The sequence below is a fragment of the Charadrius vociferus genome, unplaced genomic scaffold (genome assembly GCF_000708025.1).
Source record: "Charadrius vociferus isolate BGI_N301 unplaced genomic scaffold, ASM70802v2 scaffold251, whole genome shotgun sequence".
Classification (NCBI taxonomy): domain Eukaryota; kingdom Metazoa; phylum Chordata; class Aves; order Charadriiformes; family Charadriidae; genus Charadrius; species Charadrius vociferus.
Genome location: NW_009646963.1, coordinates 1,277,028 through 1,298,169, shown reverse-complemented (window position 1 = coordinate 1,298,169; position 21,142 = coordinate 1,277,028). Strand labels below are relative to the sequence as shown.

Here is a 21,142-nt window from a genome sequence, read left to right as displayed (position 1 = left end):
ACATCAGAATTCCCATCCCCACATTCCCCAAACAACTTTGTGCCCACACCTCCAGCTACATAACTTCTCAACATGGCTCAAACCACTTACGCTCACCCATAGCTTTAGCAATACAAGACTGCTGTTAAATGCTAATTGCTTACTAATGAAAACTAATCATCATGCAATTAAACTTTAATCACTAAGCAGCTGGCTGAGATCCAATCCGTAACAATGAACGTTCATTAATAATTTTTTTTTTCCAAAGTGCTCTATCTGTGAAGACTATCCTATACTTCACACAGAGCCCACCTAAGTGTATGAAATTGTTTGAAAAATATTTTCTCTGTCAAGAAAGAAAGAAAACCTACCCAGAGCACAACATAGTAAGCATAGCATAGTTTAGATTAGCTGAAAACGATGGTTTTAAGATTCAGGGAACTCAAACTCTGTTCCTAGCTTCTTCCATAACCTCAGGCAAAGTGTGTAGCACAGACTGAACCTCTTTTCTCCAATTCTTGTATCTGCAGAGTAACATTCTTCAAGGCAAAAAACCTGAGTTTTAATTTTGCTGTAGTTTCTAAAATTATTACATGAATACTCATCATACTTCAGTTTGATTTCTACTCATCTTTCTAAATTTAGAGAAATTAATCTAACCTCTCAGAACATATTTCTCTAATTAAAAAAAGATATCGGGGTTATATAACTAGGTTTGTAGTGGGCAGATAGATGAAAATTTACTTTCAAAAGAAAAGTTTAAAAACTGCTTTCTATATTGTATTTCTTAAAAAAACCTCACACTACCAGCAGTAAGTGTCTCAGTCTGCCTCCTGCAGAAAGCACTATGCTTATGAACTTGGTTTGCATTGCACTGTTTGAAGAGATGTCTTATTATGAATGGTAGAACATTAGTACAGTTGAAGCATTATTTTTGCTTATTCAATGATTAAAGGATTCAGGATAATGTTTATTTTCAAATAAAATGGAGAAACTGTAATTTTCATTATTTAAAAAGTCTTACAAAAGATAAGAATGTAATTCTAATAATCCATATAATATTATATAACAGAAAATCATGAATTCTTACCTCCAGAAATTAACCTCTTATCAAACTGAACAAGCAAAGAAAGATTAAGAAATGATAATTTTTCCAAAATCAGGGAAAATATTTTTTAAGGTTTGCATTTTTGCCTGGCTGTAATCAAATATAGGCCATCTAAACTCAGAGGCATGGAGCAGAATAAAATTCTGAATTTCTTGAATGTCCTTCAACGCGTATTTGTTAGTATCATTCTTCTAATGAAGTTAAGGGGATACAGCTCAAGTGACTATCATCTGGAATTAGTCTAAGTTAAAATACTTAGTTCAGTTTAAGTTAACAAAACACAAACAGCATAACCACCCTCCTCCCCCGTTTTTGGGAATCTTAACAACCTTTTTGCCAGCACAGCTTAAAAAGATTCAAGCTAAGATGACACATAAATGGATTGTATTCACTTGCTATTGAGAATTTAGCAAGAGTTTGGCATCTCTACAGTAACAAGCAACTTAAATCTTACAAAAAGGATTGTGTGAGCTTGTGGATAGCCACACAAAAAGCTCTAAAGCTCTGTTTAGAAATCTCCTGCACAGAGAAGGCCCCATTCCCATTTGGAAGAGCTTCTTATAAATTCAAAGTTACTTAAATGCATTTTTTAAATGAAAATTATACATAGATTTCAAGGATTCCTGATGCTTTATAGAAAGGCCTCAACTGTGGCATGAACAAGCTCCTTTTTACACACAAGTTTCCAATGCTCCTGGCTACAACTAACGTAAGTGGTTAAACATCCTATTCTTTCCCAACGCTCTATTGTCAGAAAATCTATTTTCCGCTTTCTTCACTCCACATGCTAGACAAACAGTAAAATATAAAACCACATGCAAGTGCAGACATAATGCTCATACTTCGGGATAAACTAATGGCAAAGAAGTCTGCTAATAAAGATGCACAGAAATTACTTCCGCTTCATCTTCTCTCTGTCCCCATACAGAAGGTCAATACTGGAGAAATCTTTCCTCTTTTGCCAGTGTCATCTTTATGTATGAGACCTCAACTAAACTGTATTTTCTGTCATCTGCAATCCATGATCACCAATAAGCTGCACCAGTCTTACCCAATTTCTACTCCCAATAAAGCCAAGGAAAGCCAGCTTCATTTCACAAATGTAAATTAACAGCTTCCAATCACTCAAGATATTGAAATATATGCATCAGAAATGCAGATGTGGACTCTGCCTGCTCACCTTTTTGGTGTTTGAGGTTTGCGATACCAATATACAGAGCTGCTGTGAGCTACAAAGTGCTGTAGTGCTAGTCACTCACACTTCTAGGTCCCTACCAGAGGAAGGCAATGAACCGAGATACAACAGGGGCTCCTACCACGTTCTCAACTCTGTGGCAGCATACTCTTACAGACCAGGAGTCATGACAGCACAGAGAGTTTCAGTAGCACGGCAGATGGCAATGCCTTTCTGAGAAAACCGAATCTGAAGTTCATTATTTAGCCTGTCCTTCAGAATTTCTTCTCCACCCAAAATTTCATGCTTCCTTACTTTAATATTCTTCCGCAGTGTTACAAAAGATGCTACCATTTCCTAAGGAATGAAAACGAACGTTAAACAAATTGTACTAAGTACTGTTTTCAAGAAAGAGCACGTTTCCAGCTCAGGCAACTAGGTGTTTGGACACAGTCCATCAATGAAAACCAAGAACTCAACTACTTTAAGGGTAATTGTAGGAGGTGCCTCGAGATTCTGTGGCAATCCTCACTGAGGGGTTAAAGCATACGAAAAGCTGTTGCCAGAGATAAAAATAAGCAGACAATGTTCTCAATACACCCTTTGTTCAACCACTGCTAACAGGCAGGTTTTATATCTGTTACTGGTTTCTCTTTCTCCACAGTGAAAAATTAACAAGCTCCAGTGTCGCTTCTTCCTACTTTGGAAATTTCCCCCTACTATTACAGGTCTGGGTGTAAGAAACACAGGTTCTCCTTCCTGTGTTTGTCAGGCATGTGGTCTTTGAAGCAGCAGATTATTATTTCAGCTGAACCCTGACCTGACTGTAGAACTTTACTTGAGGGCCTTTTTGGAGGGGGGCTGGGGGGGGAGAAAAAAAGAGAGAGAAGGAAAAAATATGTCAGGTTCTGCACATTTTTCTTCTCTGAAAAGGATGATAATGAATAAAAGGTCAGCACTCATCTCCCAACGCTTAGAAACAGTGGCACTGTGGGCCTAAAACACAAGTGGTGGTGTCACCTGGGCACAATTTTGTGTTACAGCTAACTTGATCTAAGGGCTATAACTATCCTTGGAAAGGGCCCTCCCTGTCAGACGCAGCAAACATGGTTCAGAGAGTAAGCAGATTCAGACGGCTGATCTGGCACCAAGATCCCCCACTCCAGGCTAGTCTTCTGATGGATTAGCTAGCTAAAAATCAACCCACTGTGCAAATGCAGAGTTGGTAGATATAGCACAAGGGAAACAGTGGGAGCAAGCAGCTTGCAAAGAGGATAAAGTAGGATCACCCCTCTTGACAGTAACTCACTCCTAGCCTGGCTTAGGGATAACAAAGCACACCTGTGCCAAATGAGACATTCAGAATAAGCTGACACCTTCAGACTCATGGTGCTACACTACTCAGGTTTCTGGGGCTAGAAACTGTTTTGCTTTGTTTTGCCAGAGGTAGTTAACCTTCCACAATTTTCTCAGTTCATACCGAGTCCCTAGCTTAGGCATTTGATTAGCCACACAGTTAGGAACCTTTTATAAGCAATTACTTACAGCGTGTAGGAGCATTTTTGTTAGGCTTTGATTTCCCAAATCTAAGGGCATAAATAGCTTAATTCCTAGTGATCCCTCTAGGTATCTTTCTTTACCCAATTTAAAGCTAGGATCCAGAATAGTAAACAGAAGAGAAGGGTTCTATGAAAGCAACAGAATAAACAAAATAGTACAGATAGGCAATCCTTATTTCCTCTATGGTATGGATTTCCACAGATAAGATATTCTGGGAGATCAACTAGCAGGAGTCTTAAGTGGTCAAGGATAGCTTTTCTGTGTGAAACCAGAAGTTGTTCCCCGTGAAATCTGGATAGCATGTGTAAACCTGTCTCCAGCCCCACCAACTAACAAAGGTACACTCAACAGTCATGAAAAATTCAAATATTTAAGTATCAATCTGCAAAGAAAGAGACATTCGTTTAGGTTCTGAACTTCTGTGAGCCCATATGTAGTTTTTAAGAACTTTCTCCGAAGTCAGTCTGACCTTCTGAACAGGCTTCTTAACAGTCCTAAAGCAGGTAGATTTCTCCTCTTCAGGTAAGCAGCAGGCTTTGAAAGATAATCCATTGAGAGTCGGACAGACAAAATTCCAGACTGGTGAGAGAAAGCCCAGAATCTGCTTCCATTATACTGTAGATGATGGACAGATTTTACCCTTCACTGCTTGTTACTCTGAAGTTCTCCTGACTGAAACCCAAGATGATCCTTTCAATAAGAAGCAACAAAGGAAAGAGGTTCCAGGGACTTCTTTCCATGTATAAGGATTAAAAGATTTCTCAAGCTGGGAAAGAAGCAGAGATTGATGAGAAAAGCATTAAATTCTTTAGACCTTTTAAAAGAGATCTTTAAAAGGGGGATAAACAAGTTTTCCTTTCACAGAGCACTGTCAGCAGAAACAAGGGCTAGATTTACCTTCAGCAAGGTCAATCCTGACAGGGGGGTAGCAGGGAAGAAAGACACCCACAACCCCCCAAAAAACACAGAAGTAATACCTGTGCTAAGCCAGATCATCTGCCTTTTAAAAACAAAACAAAACAAACAAGTGTTTTATAAAAAAATTTCCAAGAAACAACATACCACCTCCTAGTGAACAGCTTTTTAGAAAACAATAGTAGAACTATCTTCTCAGATTCTGCAACTCAACCTAACACAAAGAATGTTCTCTGCATTGTTGTTCTCTTCAGTTACAGCTTCTTAAATTTAATACTGAGAATAAAGACCATTAATTCTTTTGAACACTAAATCTGCTGACAACTACCAAAGTGACTTCATAATTTTGCCAGTTTCAAAGGTAACCAAGATTTCATCTTGCATGAAAATGAGTTTCTCATGAATAGGAAAACAATGAGAAGATAAACAAGGTAGGAAACTGTTTCCTTACAGGTATTTACAGCAAACTGCATACAACTGTTAGTTTTCCAAATCTATAAATGCAAAGAAATAGTTAACATGACTGTAAGAAGAGAGACCAAAAAATTTCCAGAGGAAGAATATGGATGTATTTTCAAACCTGCTACAGAAATACCTGCTGTAAGATTCCTAGTATCATAAAGCAAAGATATTATCCCAAATCACTTATAATCTGCTTTACCTAGTCCAAAACACGGTGACCTTCAATATTTGAAAGAAAGCATTCTATAGGCAACAGGATCATGCAGCACTTTGGAGATGGCATTTTTTCAGTTCAAGATTTCATTAGCCTTGGAACAAAGAATGTCCAACTGCAAGAAGGCCAGTTAGCACCCTTACTACGGTTTAATAAGCAGTTTAAGAGAGAAAGACAGACTACTTGGCAGGTAGGTCCATCTACTAGGGTATCTACTTTGAAAATCAAAATAAAGAGAAGAATTAAGCCATTCTGCATCTGAAGCAGCCCAATTCACCTGATCAGCTATTCACATTCTCAGAACCAAGAAGCCCTCCAGGGTGGCCAGAGCAAGAGGAACACCTTTTTGCCTTCAAGAAAAGCAGATTCTAGCACTTTGGAAACCAGCTGGATTGCTGCTTAGAAGTTAATACATTCACACTATTTTCAGTCTAGGGCAAAATCAGACTTTAAGGAAAACTCAAAGCTCAGGAGAGTCACTTCACAGGTTGATAAACCTTTTTAAGACAATACCTTCTCATCTCAAATTCTTCTAAAGCATCTGGTACAAGACTATCTTTAAGCAACCTCACATACACTCTAAGCCTTCCTTGAAACCAACTATGGGGCTGTTCTCAAAAAACTGCAATAAGACATTTATTTATGTACGGAACAGAAAACTTAACATAGCAAGAAAAATGCTTCAAATTCCTTCCTAATTCTGGAAGGCAAACAAGAAACAGGTGTTGGGGGGGGAATCTATAATAAAGATTCCACCTGAGAAAAAAACTGGTGAGTTTGTGTGAGAAGAAGAAATGTCTGGTGGGTTAATTATGCCATCTCTACATTATGGTTTGATGGGTTACAGCCTTGGACTAGAAGTTTAAGTTCCTTATTTCTACACTAGGATGCTGCGTAAGCAGCAACAATAGAGCCAGATCTCTAAAGAAAATGCTTCAAGTCATTTAATGGTACGGATTCAGTTTAAATTTGGTGCACATTTGCCCTTTGTGGGTACTACAAACAGTTTACACAGATTTTGAATTATGGCAGTATTTCATTTGCACAGAGTGTGTTACATACATGAATTATTCGCTTCCAAACTCGCAACCCTTCATATGCCATAAACTAATGTCTTTCCTTACCGTAGACCAAATTTAAGACCTAGACTCCTGCATGCTTTTGCACACACTCTGTCTACTCTCCCCTGCTAGCAAGCAGCTCCATAGTGCACATCTGCTTTTTCAGGACACTAACACTGATGAACTGCATGTCAGCAGGAACAAAACCAAAACGCACTTGCAAAGCAAGGAAGAGGGAAAGAAAGAGCATATGCAACAAGCATAGGAAATCATCTGTCTGAGCCAGAAGGCTATCCTCAGGCAGCAGGGCAAAAGAGTCTAGTTCAACAGAGCCTTTCCACTGCCTGGGGATGGCTCCTGGCAGGTACACCTCTGAATACCCTGACTGCCATCTCCGTGTTACACGCAACCCTCTCCTAACTGAAGAGGGGGAGGACATACTGCTTCTAGAGAAGAATATAGCATTGCAATTTGCTACAATAGGATAAAAAGGTTGAGGAAAAAACAATGCTACGAGAAAATGTATTCCATTATTTGTGACAGAGGTGAAAGAGGAAGATGCATTACTCTTATGGATGTAATGCAGAAGAGCCCAGTATGCAACTAGGACGCCTGTTACTGTGTTTCTATAAGACATGACATAACAAAACAAAGCACACACAAGAAAATGGTGCCTGCCTCTGGAAGTTCAGGACCTTATAACTAGATTAAAAATGGACCCAGACAGAACAGTGGAGAGCACTGAAAAGCTACGTATTACTTCTCATACACAGAAAAGTAAGCGGTATTTCTTACAGCCTTAAATAGGAAGGATTAGGAAGAAATAATTTTAAAATCAAGTTAGGAGATCGTGAATCTGAGTGACAAGAAAACCAGAACAAGATGGCAGATGATGGATTAAGGATGATGTAGATTAAAAGCCACATTTTGAAGTGAGAGTCTGAGAACTCACCATGAATTCAAGAATAGTTTTTAAGTTTCTGGCAGAAGAACATGAACCTGGAGTAAAAAGAAAGCTCTACAAGACTCTGAAAACAAGTGACCAGGTTACCAAAAGCTACCCAAAGGAATGGTATTCCAGGATAAAGTGAAGGAAAGCACAAGCGGAACTTCAGTGAATCCCCCACAAAAAAAAGCCTGGGAGTAATGAACAACGGCCTCTGCAAAAATAGTGGAAAGGCAGGCAGTAATCAAAAGAGGACACAGACGGGAGACAACAGTGGAACAACACTTCAACAGCAGCACAGCTGATAGTGACAAATGTAGCTGACAGAGAAAAGGAAAATGAAGTACTGGATCTGAACCTTAGCTAGGAAAAGATCACTGTAAACACTCATTACAATTGCAGTAGAGCGCAATTGAAGCCTCATTGGAGGACAAGAGCCCCGGACAATGCACTCAAAGAATTTTGAGATGAAAAAAGTGAAAGGAAATTAAGAGGTAGTTGCAAAGGCAAGAGAGGCCACAGGCGTTTTGAACACTTGGGGTTTTTTTTTTTGTTTTTTTTTTTTTTTTTTAAATAGGGAAACACATCTACAGGTACTATGAGGGAAAAGAAAAGCTAGGAGTTGAACAAGTGATTAAAGGAAAGAGGTAGAGAGAAAGGACAAGAGGTTCAAGGGAGAGAAGGAGATGTTCTTGTATGGTGCCATAAGGGCAGATGAAAGGGTTAAGAAGAGGAGAAAAAAATTTCTATTTGTGACAAGGAGATGATCATAACTGTTGGAGGAAAGTGATAAATGGTAAGCCAAAGTGTATTCTGTCAGAAAGTCATCAAGATGCCACGCAGAGGAAAAACTAGATGTCAAACATGCAAAACACATAAAAATGTTGTGGATAATGGGCTACTATTTGTCAAGTTTGATTAGAGCCTATTAGCATAGCACATTTCTGCCGTGCATACCCCCTTTGCAGGCACAGGAACACAAAAAGTATTGCTGGAGGACAACTCAAGTGGTTCAAGAACATGCAGAGAAGGCATTTGCTATTGGGAGAACAAGCATCATACACGAAAGACAGGCCCTGAAAACAGGAAAAAGCAAAAATCAGGCTGGAGCGATCCAAATTCAAAATATTGGTGAACTACAAGACATATGAAAGCACGGTCACATTGCAAGTAGAATCCAAACGGTCGTGGAGATCCCAAAAGAAACCTTGCAATTATTAGAGATAAGAAATTCAGCAGTTGCATCAGAACAAGCACGCAGGCATGGCTCGATGAAAACCAAATGAAATTAACTGACTTTGTTTAATGAGAGGCTAGAAAAAAGAATGCAGGCCAAATCAAGTTAGGGCAAAGAAGCATGTAATTACTGTCAAAGAACAGTGAGTGAAAATGGAGAACAAGACAGGAATCAAACCTGAAGGCCCACGGGGAGGAAACGAGCACACTGTATGTAACAATACAGAATGAAGAGAAGATAAAAACTGGATCCCAACACTGTTTACAAAAGGAAGAAAATGTAGGCAACAGGAAAAAGTAGTCTAGTGCCTCTTCCACAGTCTGGCCGAGGACAGAAAGCAGAATGCAAAAGGTAACCATAAATAAAGGGATGCAGCATACTGATGATGGCAAAGAAAGCCACATTAACTGTAGGTTTTAAGTGTCAGCTTATGTCTCAAAATCAAGAATAGCGAGTGTCTCCATCCACAACCAGGTGGTTGTGAATAAAGTTCTCCCTTTGTCCCTGCTTTAATTTTACATATGTCTTCTCACTCATTATATACCCCCACTTTGGAGAATGTCAGTTATCAGTATGCCTTATGGTATAATTCATACTGAATTCATCAATATTAAACCCATCCACGTTTCACTTAAAGCTTACAGACCCCTGTGCGCTTCTACTCTATCCACCTTATTTTGTAAGGACTGCAAATTCTCCCACAGTTGTGTAATATGTATTGCAGCCACAGAATAACTTAAGTTGGAAGGGACCCCTGCCGAGGGGGGTCAAAGCAGAGCCAACTTTGAAGCTAGATCCAACTTCAGAGGTTAAGTGGATTGCATAGGGCCTTGCTCAGTCACATTTGTGCACCTCCAAGAACTGATATTCCACAGCTTCTCTGTCATTCCCCCCTCCCTCAATCCAATGTTTGACCACCCTCACTGTGAATTTTTTTGCCTAATATTGAATAGGAATTTGTTGCAATTTGTGTCTGCTGCCACTTGTCCTTGCACTGTATGACTCCAAGAGGAGCCCAAGAGAATATTAAATATCTAAAAGGACAGAATAAAGATAAGAAGAGATCACTGTAGTCACGACAAAACTTTTGGACATCCAAAACTTCTAGTAGGTAACAAGCATCCAGCTTTTTGATGCCTGAAAAATCTGTCTGATCAGGTGAGGCAGAGATCTAAATGAGGTCATCAAAAGGACATCATTACAGATTTAAGATGAAAGATGACTGCTTAAGACATGAAAGAAGAACAAAGAAAAATGGTATTCCAAATGGTATACATACTGCAAATGAAAACAAATAATTTTGTATAGCAAGGTTAGGTACTCACCATCTCTCTTGCGATCTCCACAGCTTCCTGCAGCCCATAGAGCCTGCCACAGACCAGGTAGATCCCATTGGCCCAGAGAATACAACCCTCATGGACCCAAAATTCATTGCTGTCAAGAGGTAGTTCAGGAATTTGTAACTCCAGCTCAGTGCCACCTTCTGAAGTGGGCATAGAGGGTTTTGAGTCCAAAGGAGTCTTTTCACCACCACTGCCACCGTCAGTGGTTGCTTTTTTACACGAAGCTCCCCTTGAAAGTGACCGAGAGGCTCCACTACAGTCCTCAGAGCGGTGCCGCCTCTTAAAGCGGGGATGAGCAGCTAGGCTTCTTTGTTCCTTCTGTTGTTGCTGTTCCTCCTCCTCTTCTGTATCTGTCTTGGAACCATTAGAAGCACTTTTGTGCCGTACCTTGACCTTGCTCTGCATTTCTGTGGCCCTCTTTGGAGGCGGGTTCTTGGGCAAGGTGGCTGCGTAATCCTGGGGGTAGAAAGGACCAAAGAGGTCACCCATATTACGATAGCTGGCCCATTTGCCACACAGGCAGCAAACCAGATGCCCCAAGACAGAAGACTCTGTTACTACAGGGCCCTGCAGCATGAAAGTTGAGGTCGGCAGCACTTTGCTCTCCGCATTGCTAGGAGGGGGTGTTGAAGACCGCTGTCCTTTCCGGCCCCTCACCAATTTGTTCTGCTCCTCTTCCTCCGCATTAATGATTGTGCACACAGCGCCTAATTCACACTTGTTTACCACATGAATATAAGGGAAAAAGGACTTATTCTTGGAGTCAGTTTTATCTACAGACTGGGTAGCATATTTAAGCTTGATCTCTGGTTCTTGAGGCTCCACAATTGGAGCAGCCCGTCTAGGCTTCCGCTTCCGTGGCTGTGCTGCAGGTTTTCGCCTCTCTCTCCTTTGCCTCTTCGGCTTTGGCTCACCACCACCTACCCCTTCTGAACACTGTGAAGGTACTGGCTGGGGTGGGGGGGGTGGTGGCAGTGGCTGCTGCTGCTGCTGCTGCTTTTTCTGCTTGTTCACACTCCCAATTGGCCTCCCCTTTTTCTTTCCAGAGGGAAAATATCCCTTTGGAGGGAAACCATCTGGCTTGGGTGAAATGTTTGTCACATCTCCATCTTTTTCCTCAGACTTTGGATTTGGTTCAGAAGTAAACACACTGGAAGGAGAAATTGTTTTTGAGTCAGAAAAGGTCAGAGTACCAGCTCCACTTACAGATCCATCAGACCTTCCCTGACCACCTGACTTCTGAGAAGGTGGTGCTGCTGCACTGGATCCTGCTCCTTCTTTACCAACACTGGCAGTTTCAGGGACCTCTTTCTTGGTTTTATCATCCTCACTGCTTTGCCACTCTTCTGAAGCTCTTGGAAGAGTTATTTCACCAGTTGCATCCTGGCTTGCAGGCCCAACTTGATCTGACATCTCTCCTTTCCTCTTCTCAGCCTCTGGTCCATGTCCAGCCACATTTCCTCCTTCAGGTCCACTCTTAAGGGACAGGATGTCATCGAGAGTGACAGTATCTGCACCAGTTTCAGCACTGTTTGCAGAAACGCTTCTCCTAATATTGGGAGATGTAATTTTTTGAACAATAGCTTCCAGTTTTAATCCTCGCCCCTTTCTTGGGGGCAATATTTTGGTCTTAGCCGGGCTTGTAAGGGAAACAGCAGGGCAATTCCTATTATCAGGACTTGGCAGGTCCTTGAAGGAATCTCCCTTTCCAACTGACTTGCCAACGTCTTGGCTTTGAGATGAATGGGCATAGGAGTTGTATGTTTTATCAGCTCCTTCTTTTGCTGAAGTCATCAGTCGCCCCTTATCTTCACTGCCGCTGTTCTTCATATCCTGTGGCTGTCTTTTGGTAGGGATAGGTGAGATGAAAGAACGGACTCTCCTCCTCATAATTAGTGGATTTTGAGGAGACTGGTCTTCCTGGCCAGGGAGCCTGAGCATGGCATTACTAGGCTTGGGCAAATCTGTAGATTCATCTCTTCGATGCCCATCGCTTTCTTGAGGGCAAAATCTTTTTTGGTTGGCTGCTCCAAGAGGGCCACTGCTTTTGGCAGGAGAAGTTTGCCGAGAGAGGTCCCAACCAGATTCGTGATGCTGCAACTTCTGGTTGCTATGTTTCAGTTCGGTGCATTTGCTCTGAGTACCATCACTCCCCATAACGCAGCGTCCAGCTTCCTGGCTTCCAGTATCATGGTAAGAGCTGCCTTGAAGGTACATCATTCCATCCTTGTCATTTTTTAAGGGACTCCTTACTCTTTCCAGAAACTGCTGTTGTCTTGGGCTCTTCCTTGCTCCTTCCTGCCTGTGCTGAGCTGCAGCAATGACACCCTGAGCAGTGCTACTTGCCCAATCTTTGTATTCTTCTTGCTGTTGCTGGTATATCTGTCTCTTGTAATGATACTGGGAATTTAAGCTCTGGTTAGGGTCACCGAAAGCATGAGGCCTAGCATTTGTGTGATATGCTGAAGCCAAAGATGGGCCTTCTGAATTCTGAGGGTAAGCTGAATGCAAGGAACCCCTGTTAACTCTTTCAGATAGTGTCATGTGTGGGTTCATGTGATGCAGATCTGTCCCTGGGCCTCTGCTTCTGCCTGGTGACATTTTCAGCTTATCAGCAAGATCCTGAAATTGAGAAGGTGATTTACCCCTGCTGCTTCCAGTTCTGCCAGGTCCTCGTCTCATCTGTGTTGATCTGCTGTCCTGCTGGGGAATGTAGTCTGGAGCAGCATCGGAGACTGCAGCTCCAGGGCTAGCATTGCCTCGGAAAGATTCATGCTTGATGCCAGCAGGATGACAATGGTCTCCTGTTTTTTTATTATTGAGACTAGCTGAGCTCTTTGACTGTTCAAAATCTTCTTCTTTTATTTGCCCACTGTGAGCTTTCATCTTTGTTTCCATGGATACTAAACCACCAGGGAGTATTACTGACTGGCTCAAACCAGGGGCAAGACGTTCACTCCTTCCACTTCTGGCCTCAGGACCCATGTGCCCCATTGGGTGAGGGCCAGGATCTCTGACAAGTTGCCTTAATGGAGATATGTCACAGATCACTGATCTCCTCTCTGAGAGCGCTCCCCCTTCATGGGCAGAAGACTGAGACTCCACATCAAACTTTCTAGCAATAGGGTAATCAGCTAGATTTATCTGCTTCATGTCAGGAGCTGCACTGCTGGATTTCCTATCCCAGGGACCCCAGTGAGGGCCCTCCAGGAGAGACCCCATGCTTTTATTTAAGAGGCCTCTGTTGGTCAATTCATTGGTTTGACTAATTAAGATATTGGGCCTCATGGCTCCCTCCAAACTCCCAGCCATCCCAGAATGCTCCTGCGCATTCCTCGAATACCTTCTGTCTGGATGATGGTGGTACCCCTGTAAGACCTCCTGTAGAAGGCTAGGAAACTTCTCATTCCGGCCTTTGCGCTCACTGTGCCCTGGAAAATCCCCTTTTTCTTGACCAGAAGGATACTGTGGAAAGCCACCAATATTTCTCTGTATACCAGCTGCTATGTTATCCTTGTAACTGTATCTTAAACTGCCAGGAGATTTGGAAGGTTCTGTTCTTGCAGGAAAATTTGGCCCAACAACTGCATGACCAGGCTGGCTGTTCCCCTCTCCATTATGGTTAGTGTTATCTCCACTTTTGCTCCCTTTACTTCCTCCTTGAGTTTCTGGCTGTGTCCCTACATGCCCAGTTTCTTTCGCTCCACTAGCACTAGCTGGTGCCTGAGTGGCTGTGGAAGCATCATCTTGTGCAGGTTTATCTTGCCCACCTGACTTTTCTACTCTTCCTGTCATGGCTTCCCGGGAGACAATTACCCCAACTGCCTTTTCATTCACTTTTGGGGCATTTTCCACAGCCACCACAGCTTCCTTTTCATCAGGGGAGGCCACATCCTCCCTAGCTGCAGGGCTGCTGCTGAGTTTTGATGGCTCATTCTGAGAGCCTTGTGCTGGTGAGGAGTTGGACCTCTCTAAGTTACCCCCTTTGTAAGTGGTGTCTGAGCTGGTGCTCTGGCCACTCAGCTGTCTCACCCTTTCCCCATGATCCTCTGAACTACTGGAACAGCCACCATCAAGGGATTCTGCCAGGGGAGACTTGAGTTGCTCCTCTGCCTGGGAGGAGCCTTCTGAGTTGGTGCAGCTGTCGGCCTTCTTTGAAGAGGATGACCTTTTGGAACTTTTTTTCTGAGGTGCCAAGGCATCTGAGAGCAACATGTGCTGGACTGTATTGGGCAGATTGGCTACCTGAGAACTTAGAGCACTCAGGCTACTCAGCCCTGGATCTGTGAGCCTTTTTTCCTGCAGTCCTTCCAGCCCAAATCCCTTGAATCCCCCTGCATGAGCGTTGGGGCTTGGCATCATAGATGGTGTAGGACTAAGCTGAGGCATCATCTGCAGGATTCGGTTTCTAGAACCCATGGACATGTTGCCTTGCCCACACTGGAGATTTTCTCCACCTGGCATGAGTGGAGAAGGGGTAGAGCTGCAGCTTGGAGACTGAACCACAGATGCAGCAGGAGATGGATTAGAAATTGGACTGAAGTTTTGGTGGAACTGCATCGGTGACCTTACAGGAACTTCAGTCTGGCTGTACTGCCCCACTTGACTTTGAAGAGAGAGCTTGGTGGCAGCATTTGAATACTGCATTACGTGCTGAGGTGGGTGCTGTTGCTGCTGCCCCTGCTGCCCGCTTTGGGGCAGCTTAGACTGCTCAAAGCTTTTCATTGGTTGAGACTGAAAACTGTAGTTTGACTGGGTCCCATATGCCTGCGCATTGGAACCCACAGCATGGCCTTCATACTGCGACCCAGAATTCACACTGTAGCTTCCATCATAATTCTGTCCTGACTGGCCAAAACGCTGTGGGGAGGGGAAAGAGGAGGAAGAAGAGGACGAAGGTGGCTGATAGTGTTGGCTGAACTGACCCACTCGTAACTGGTACCCAGAAGCAGAGGAAGGCAGGGTGGATGGACGCTGCATGGGCTGCAAGTGCGAGGTGCTAGAAGCAGACTGGCTGGAAGCCTGGGGTAAAGGCTGATGAGACTGATAAATCTGCTGTCTCAGCTGCTGCACCTGCTGCTGCTGGCTAGAAGCCTGCTGCTGATACTGGGCACTCCCTGGAGAAAAAGGACCAGTATAATCCTGTTGATAGTGGGACACACCCCCAAGGGTCGAGTGCTGTGTTTGAAACTGGCCCACATGTCCCTCACTCCCATACTGACTCCCAAAGCTACTCCCTTGAGGGGGCCCATAGCTCTGTACGGGTCCAGAAGGCCTGCGCTGAGGTGGCTGCTGCCCTCCTGACGCCACGGGATCTTTGTTGGCAGCCATATAGTAAAACTCTCCTGCTTCTTTTCTGAAACCTTGGTAGCTCTGATGGCCAGAGCTCTCACCAGGCATCGCTGTAGAGGCTCCTGTTGCTCCACGACGTCCACTGCCAGCGCCTCCTCCAAAGCTCTGGAACATCTGGGCCTGCTGGCGGGGGCTGAACTCTTCCAGTCGGGATGAACCGTGCACTTCCTGCGGGTAGCTCTGCTGGTTTCCGTGGTAACTACTTTGCTCCCGAAAAGACTGCATGCTGTTCAGCAGCAGAGCGGCAGCTCGAAAGCCCTCCTAAAGGGTGAGAAACAGAAAGAGGGGAAAAAAAAAGGTGTAGCATCCACATCTCCCAGTCATACCAATACCACTGCTCAATTTCACTGTTTTAATAGCAATGAGAATTCAGTATTTATCTCCTACTTTCTGGTACATCAATGTGTACCCCCTCTCCTTGCAACCTTCCAACATTCTAGGTAGCGCAATTAAGAGAAATCATTCACTTCCAAGAAAATAAAAGTCAGTAGCCTACTGCCAGTTGGAGCACATTTGTGGCATTAGTATTTCCCCAGTCACTGGGTCTGCTTACGTGCCTCTAAAGAAACAAACTTCCAACAATGTTTTGCAAAGCAAAGGACAACAGTCCTCACCCTCTAGCTATTCTCTATGGCTAGTACTGGGAGTAATCAAGTATTTTACCACATGTTAAAAGATGCACTGATGAGAAGCCCGTAACACTCTGAAACCACTCTTGGATCTACTGTAGGAATGGTATCTAAGGCCTATGTTTCACTCTGGGAAAGATCTCTTTTAGAAAACACTCAAGATACAATTGACCAAAGCTCAAAGCAAGATATTCCAATGAAAAGGATCTATGGGAACTTGTGAAAGAACTGGTACTAGAGTGCTCAAAGACATCTGCTCCATGCTCTGTTCCTGACTACTCCAGTGACACTTTTTAGGTGAAAACCAACACTGCAAGACAACACACGGTATTCCCCCCCCCGCTCCCCCCCCCCATCTGCTTTGTTTTAAAAGATGAAAAGCCAGAACAAGTCCACTCTATTCAAGCAAAAGGGTCTACAACTTCATTCCTTAGGATTTTTATATTACCTTGAATCACACTTAACTGAAAACATTTGCAAACCAGAATATATATTTTAGAATACCACGTACAGTCATCTACATTTACATAGTCAACTCCGAAGTAAATGCATTTCAGCAAGGCTCTCCTATGTACTTCAATTTATCATTCACTGTGTGGAATCATGACTCATCCTCAAAGACTGGACCACAGCTGTAAAATTGTATGGGGACCCTGGCTAGTCCCTCTGTAAAAGCCTGACACATCACTAGACACATTAAGAAGAGTATGGTAATGAACAAGTATATGCATATACACTTTTTTAAATTTAAATAAATAGAATCAATAAACAGATGATAAAAGCATTTCATTTCTGAAACACCTTGTGGTCTTCTCTTCCTGAAAACAAACTGGATAAAGCCACCTGGAGAGACTCCTTCCTTTAAATAAATCATAAGACAATGCTCAGATTTTTCCAGGAAACACAACGCCGACTCCTCAGCTTGGAGATTTCCTGGAAGACTTGCCTGCATTATATTTTCTCATTTAGCCATGTTTTGTGCCATGCGTTTTGTTGGCCACATTCAACTGAACCCACTCAAAATTAAAGTCTAGTTTTGCACTTGAAAATTTCGTTCAAGTAGATCACCAGAGTCCCAAGAAAACAGGCATACAAATGAGGAAATGCAGGTGATGTCTGGTATCATGTTCTTTTCCCCATCTGCCTCTCGAGATTTATTTTTTTTTAATTAATATGTATATTACATACAGGAGGCTCTAACTCTACCATCTGAGTCTTTCAGAAAGTCATCCTAGTTATATTTGGGTTTCTACTATCTGTTTGTGCATGCAGGCTACAGAACACACACAAAAAACACCCCATAGGAATGCATGTCTCCACAAATCCTCTCTGCTAACTCAAAGGCATCTTTGTATTGTGGCCCCGATTCATGCAGCTTGATGTCCACAAGCATATTACTGAAACACTTATTAGAATCAGAAGGGAACTTTCCAATTCTTGATGCTTCCAATTATGTCTCTCCCCTTATAGGAAGTCAACTTTACTGCTGTTTTAATCTCATACTCTAATACTTTAAGTGGCATACTATAAGAGAGGTCTGCTACTCTGCTGAACTTCCACTTTCTAGCATTTTAACTACATATATCACATGTATAACACTTCTGTGAATGCCACACCATACCAATCTGTCCAGTTTGGGCTTCTTATGTATAAAACCCTCCCTTTTCTGAATTATTCCCTTTGATGTTTCATCAGTTCGAAGCTCCTGCCCTCAAAACTGGGATACATAATGCAAACTTCTTTTTCCCTTTTTGCATGATCTGCTGCTAAGGTGAAAAATGGGACAAAAAAAAAAAAAAGTAGGAAAGAAAACACACATAGGAATAGGAGGAAGTTCTCAAACTGAAGGTAGAACATCTCCTGTAACTGGCAGATGTTGGAAAGCAGCTTCTCCAGATAAAAAGTTTGGGCCTCTGCAATCAGCAACATTCATGTGGTATGGAGGCTGCGTGTACGCCCTGGCAGTCCCATGCTTTGCATCCTCTTCTCATGAGAAGAACATTTCCATCCTCATCACAGGCTCAGTCTCTCTACAGAATCTCAGACTAATTTCTAAATACGACTTTAATAAAGCTTACTTTGCATAGTCTGAACAAGGTCTCAGTTGCATTACATCACATAAAAACTTCCATCACTGATGATAGTCATTCTTCTATAATAATACTAACAGGCTTGAAAACTGCTAACATACATTAACAATGCTAGGAAACATTCCTAAGACTTCCTCGCTATTAAAAAAAAGAATAATTTTAATTACATAATGGAACAGAAACAGTACAAGATGCTGTAAAATACCTGTAGGAATACAGATCCAGTAAAGGTTAATCGAGGCACAAAATCATGTCCTCCATAATCTCATGCCATCACATACTATTTATTTAGTCCAGAAGATATATAGGGTAACTCAAAACAGAGAGAACATTTTTTTCTCCTTCAATTTGTTTTTTTTTTAATTTTGGATTTTGTGCTGACAAATAAATAACGTTTTCATCAGGAGAACTTAAACTGCTGGTGCCCTAACCAAATGCTTTCTGTTTTCACGTCTTCTGCAGAACACCACTTGCTTCGAGTATCTCACAAGGAGATTAACTGGACTAACACAACCAGTAGAATAGCAGCCAAAAAAAGAAAGAAAAAAGGCATTTCATTAATAACAGAAGTAATAAAAGATAGGAGGTGCTTCAATCCATTACATCATTGATAACAAGACATATAGTACACTTCCTGTAATTAATGTACTATAAATACAGGACTATTACAATTACTATTGTAGTAATCTTTCTTAATAATAACAGCGCTGCGAAGTGCTTCGATATAAGTGCTATGTTCTCAGCAAAACCATCAAGAATAATTCCATGGGCAAGTCTTGACTACATTGACAGATGAGGCCTCTAAAGTCTACCTAGATCCACAGAAAAAAAAAATAAAATTATTTGATCAAATTTTTACTGGAAGCCTTTAAAGAAAACATTTGCTGCTGGCATATATTCCTCCGCATGCAGGAACTCAAGAGAACAATACACCAGCTGCTGACTCGAGACTACAACACAATCACATAAAACTCCATTATGGTGGTACACATCTGTAATCCCATCCCCAGAAGAAGGGACAAAGTTCCACCTCCAAAAAGCGCTCCATTAACAGCCACAAATTACTCACATTTATAGTGTTTTCCAACACACACAACAAAAACATCCAAAGCCTTCCCCATTTATTCAAAGGGAAGGTAAGATTCTGGCACAGCTTTCACTACTCATGTCACACCTACACTCTCACTACATGTGCATCCAGCTCTCTCAATAAAGCTTCATGATTCTCCTCAAGTATTTATGGCCTGTAGCTGCGGAGCCATCTAAGCATATCCATCTAGATTACATACTACATTCACTAGGCTAAGCAGTTTTACTCTGCTTCAACACATGTTTCTTACCCAATAGCCCAGTAATCAAAATTTGCCTTCAACCTGGTAGGAACAAAGGAAGCATATTACAAGCTTGTGTGGCTGATACAGAAACAGCCTCACTTACAAAATCACTGCAAATAAGTCATGAATAGAGAGAAGCAGTAGGTCCTCTTATCCATGTCTCTGACTTATTTGTGAAACATCTGAAGTTATTTAAGGCAGTCTTTCAATCTACCTTCTCCATGTGAACTTATTTTTAAGCACATCTACAACGCAGATTCTGTTTCTTGTTTAATCGTCTGAAACAGCCTTGTAGAAAAACTTTGTTAACATAGGAGTTCCTCAAAATATGGAGTTACTGCATTCTGATCCTCCTGTGAGCAAGATTATTAAATGGTAGTCAACAGCATGTACGCATCTTTTAACAGTTCCTGCATGTATATAGGACTGCCCCCAACCACTGCTGATAAACAGGGTTTATAAGTCCTCCCACACCAAGGTTACTGTGTGAAGTGATCTTCTGTGACATACTGCGCTAGGTTTTTTAAAATCCATGTAAGTCTAAAACTTCTTTGTCCCAATTATCAAAGACTGGGCAAATACAGGACAGCTGCCCAGATCTTCCCACATAACACTGATGCCAGCATAGTAGTGCATCACTACAGACAGATAGCTCAAAAAACATGAGCTAAAACCCAAAATACTGTGGGGATATGCTTAATTCTTAATGATAAGCCTATAAAGGAGCAAATGAAACCAGCATTACTTAATTCTGTAGGAGTTAAGTGAGGTCTTTCTGCTTCGTTAAATTTTCTTTAGATTTGGGTTGACTACTGTGACCCATCTGTGCAGAGAAGTCTCAGGCAGCAGTCAAATGCAATATATTTTCGGTGATCTGTCAAAGACCTCTCATTTCCTAGCATGCTTATCAGGAAAGAAAATGTAGTTAAAGGCAGGTGACAAACAGTAAGATAGCATTTTCCGTAGTCAAAAAATGTACACAAACAAGTGGGTTTTTTTTTAATAGAGTGTCCAGGCTTCTGATTGAAGTAGACTATTTGCTAAATGCTGTGCAAATAACAGATATATACATACATCTCTGTAGACATTTCTAGTCACCACCCATACAAAAAGCAAAAATTACTATTTTTGTCCTTCCTCACTGTATTTTCCTGAAGTAGCAGAGCACATCCACAACCAAAAAAACACCACCAAGCCAGAACATGAGTATGAGCAACTCAATGGCATAATTTGTAAGTAAACAAACCCCAGGATCTGAAATAAGCCTGAAATATAAGACGAAAAAAAAAGCATTCCATGTACAGAGTATCGTTTCCATTGCCAAGGTCAAGCTGCTAATCCTCATTTCTGCAGGAACACAGTTATTACTTGCACACCTGAAAAATGGCTGGGAATAGACTGATCTTGTTTCAGTTTTGGGGGAACAATACCCTGTCTGTTGCTTTGAAGAGAAGGCAAATCAGCTATGCCACAAGTAAATGAACTGAAGCATCAAACCTAAGACTGCATTTAACAAAGTAACAGATCTAACTTATTTCTCCTACATTTGATGCCTTTTTAAAAGAAACTGGAAAAGTTTGTTTTCAAGCTTAGGTGTGATATGGGAGTAAACCAACAGAGCCAGCACTTCAAGAGGTCACCAGTTTGTCCAAGCAATACTCACTGCTCACTTCTTTCAAAAAGTTGCGGTTACCCTGAACTGCAAACAGATTTTCTTCATACCTTTCTATAAAGCTGT

The 21,142-nt window shown here is 41.9% G+C and overlaps 1 protein-coding gene across 1 annotated transcript in view; it reads right to left on the bottom strand.

Moving 5' to 3' along the window:
• TCF20 (transcription factor 20 (AR1)) overlaps positions 1 to 15,614 on the bottom strand; it is a 44,230-nt gene extending 28,616 nt beyond the window's left edge. Inside the window, exon 1 of the mRNA XM_009895235.1 lies at positions 9,982 to 15,614. Within this exon, the coding sequence (XP_009893537.1) occupies positions 9,982 to 15,576 (5,595 nt within the window). The 5' untranslated portion in view covers positions 15,577 to 15,614. The remainder of the gene's footprint in view (positions 1 to 9,981) is intronic.
• Between the last annotated feature and the right edge of the window lie 5,528 nt (positions 15,615 to 21,142).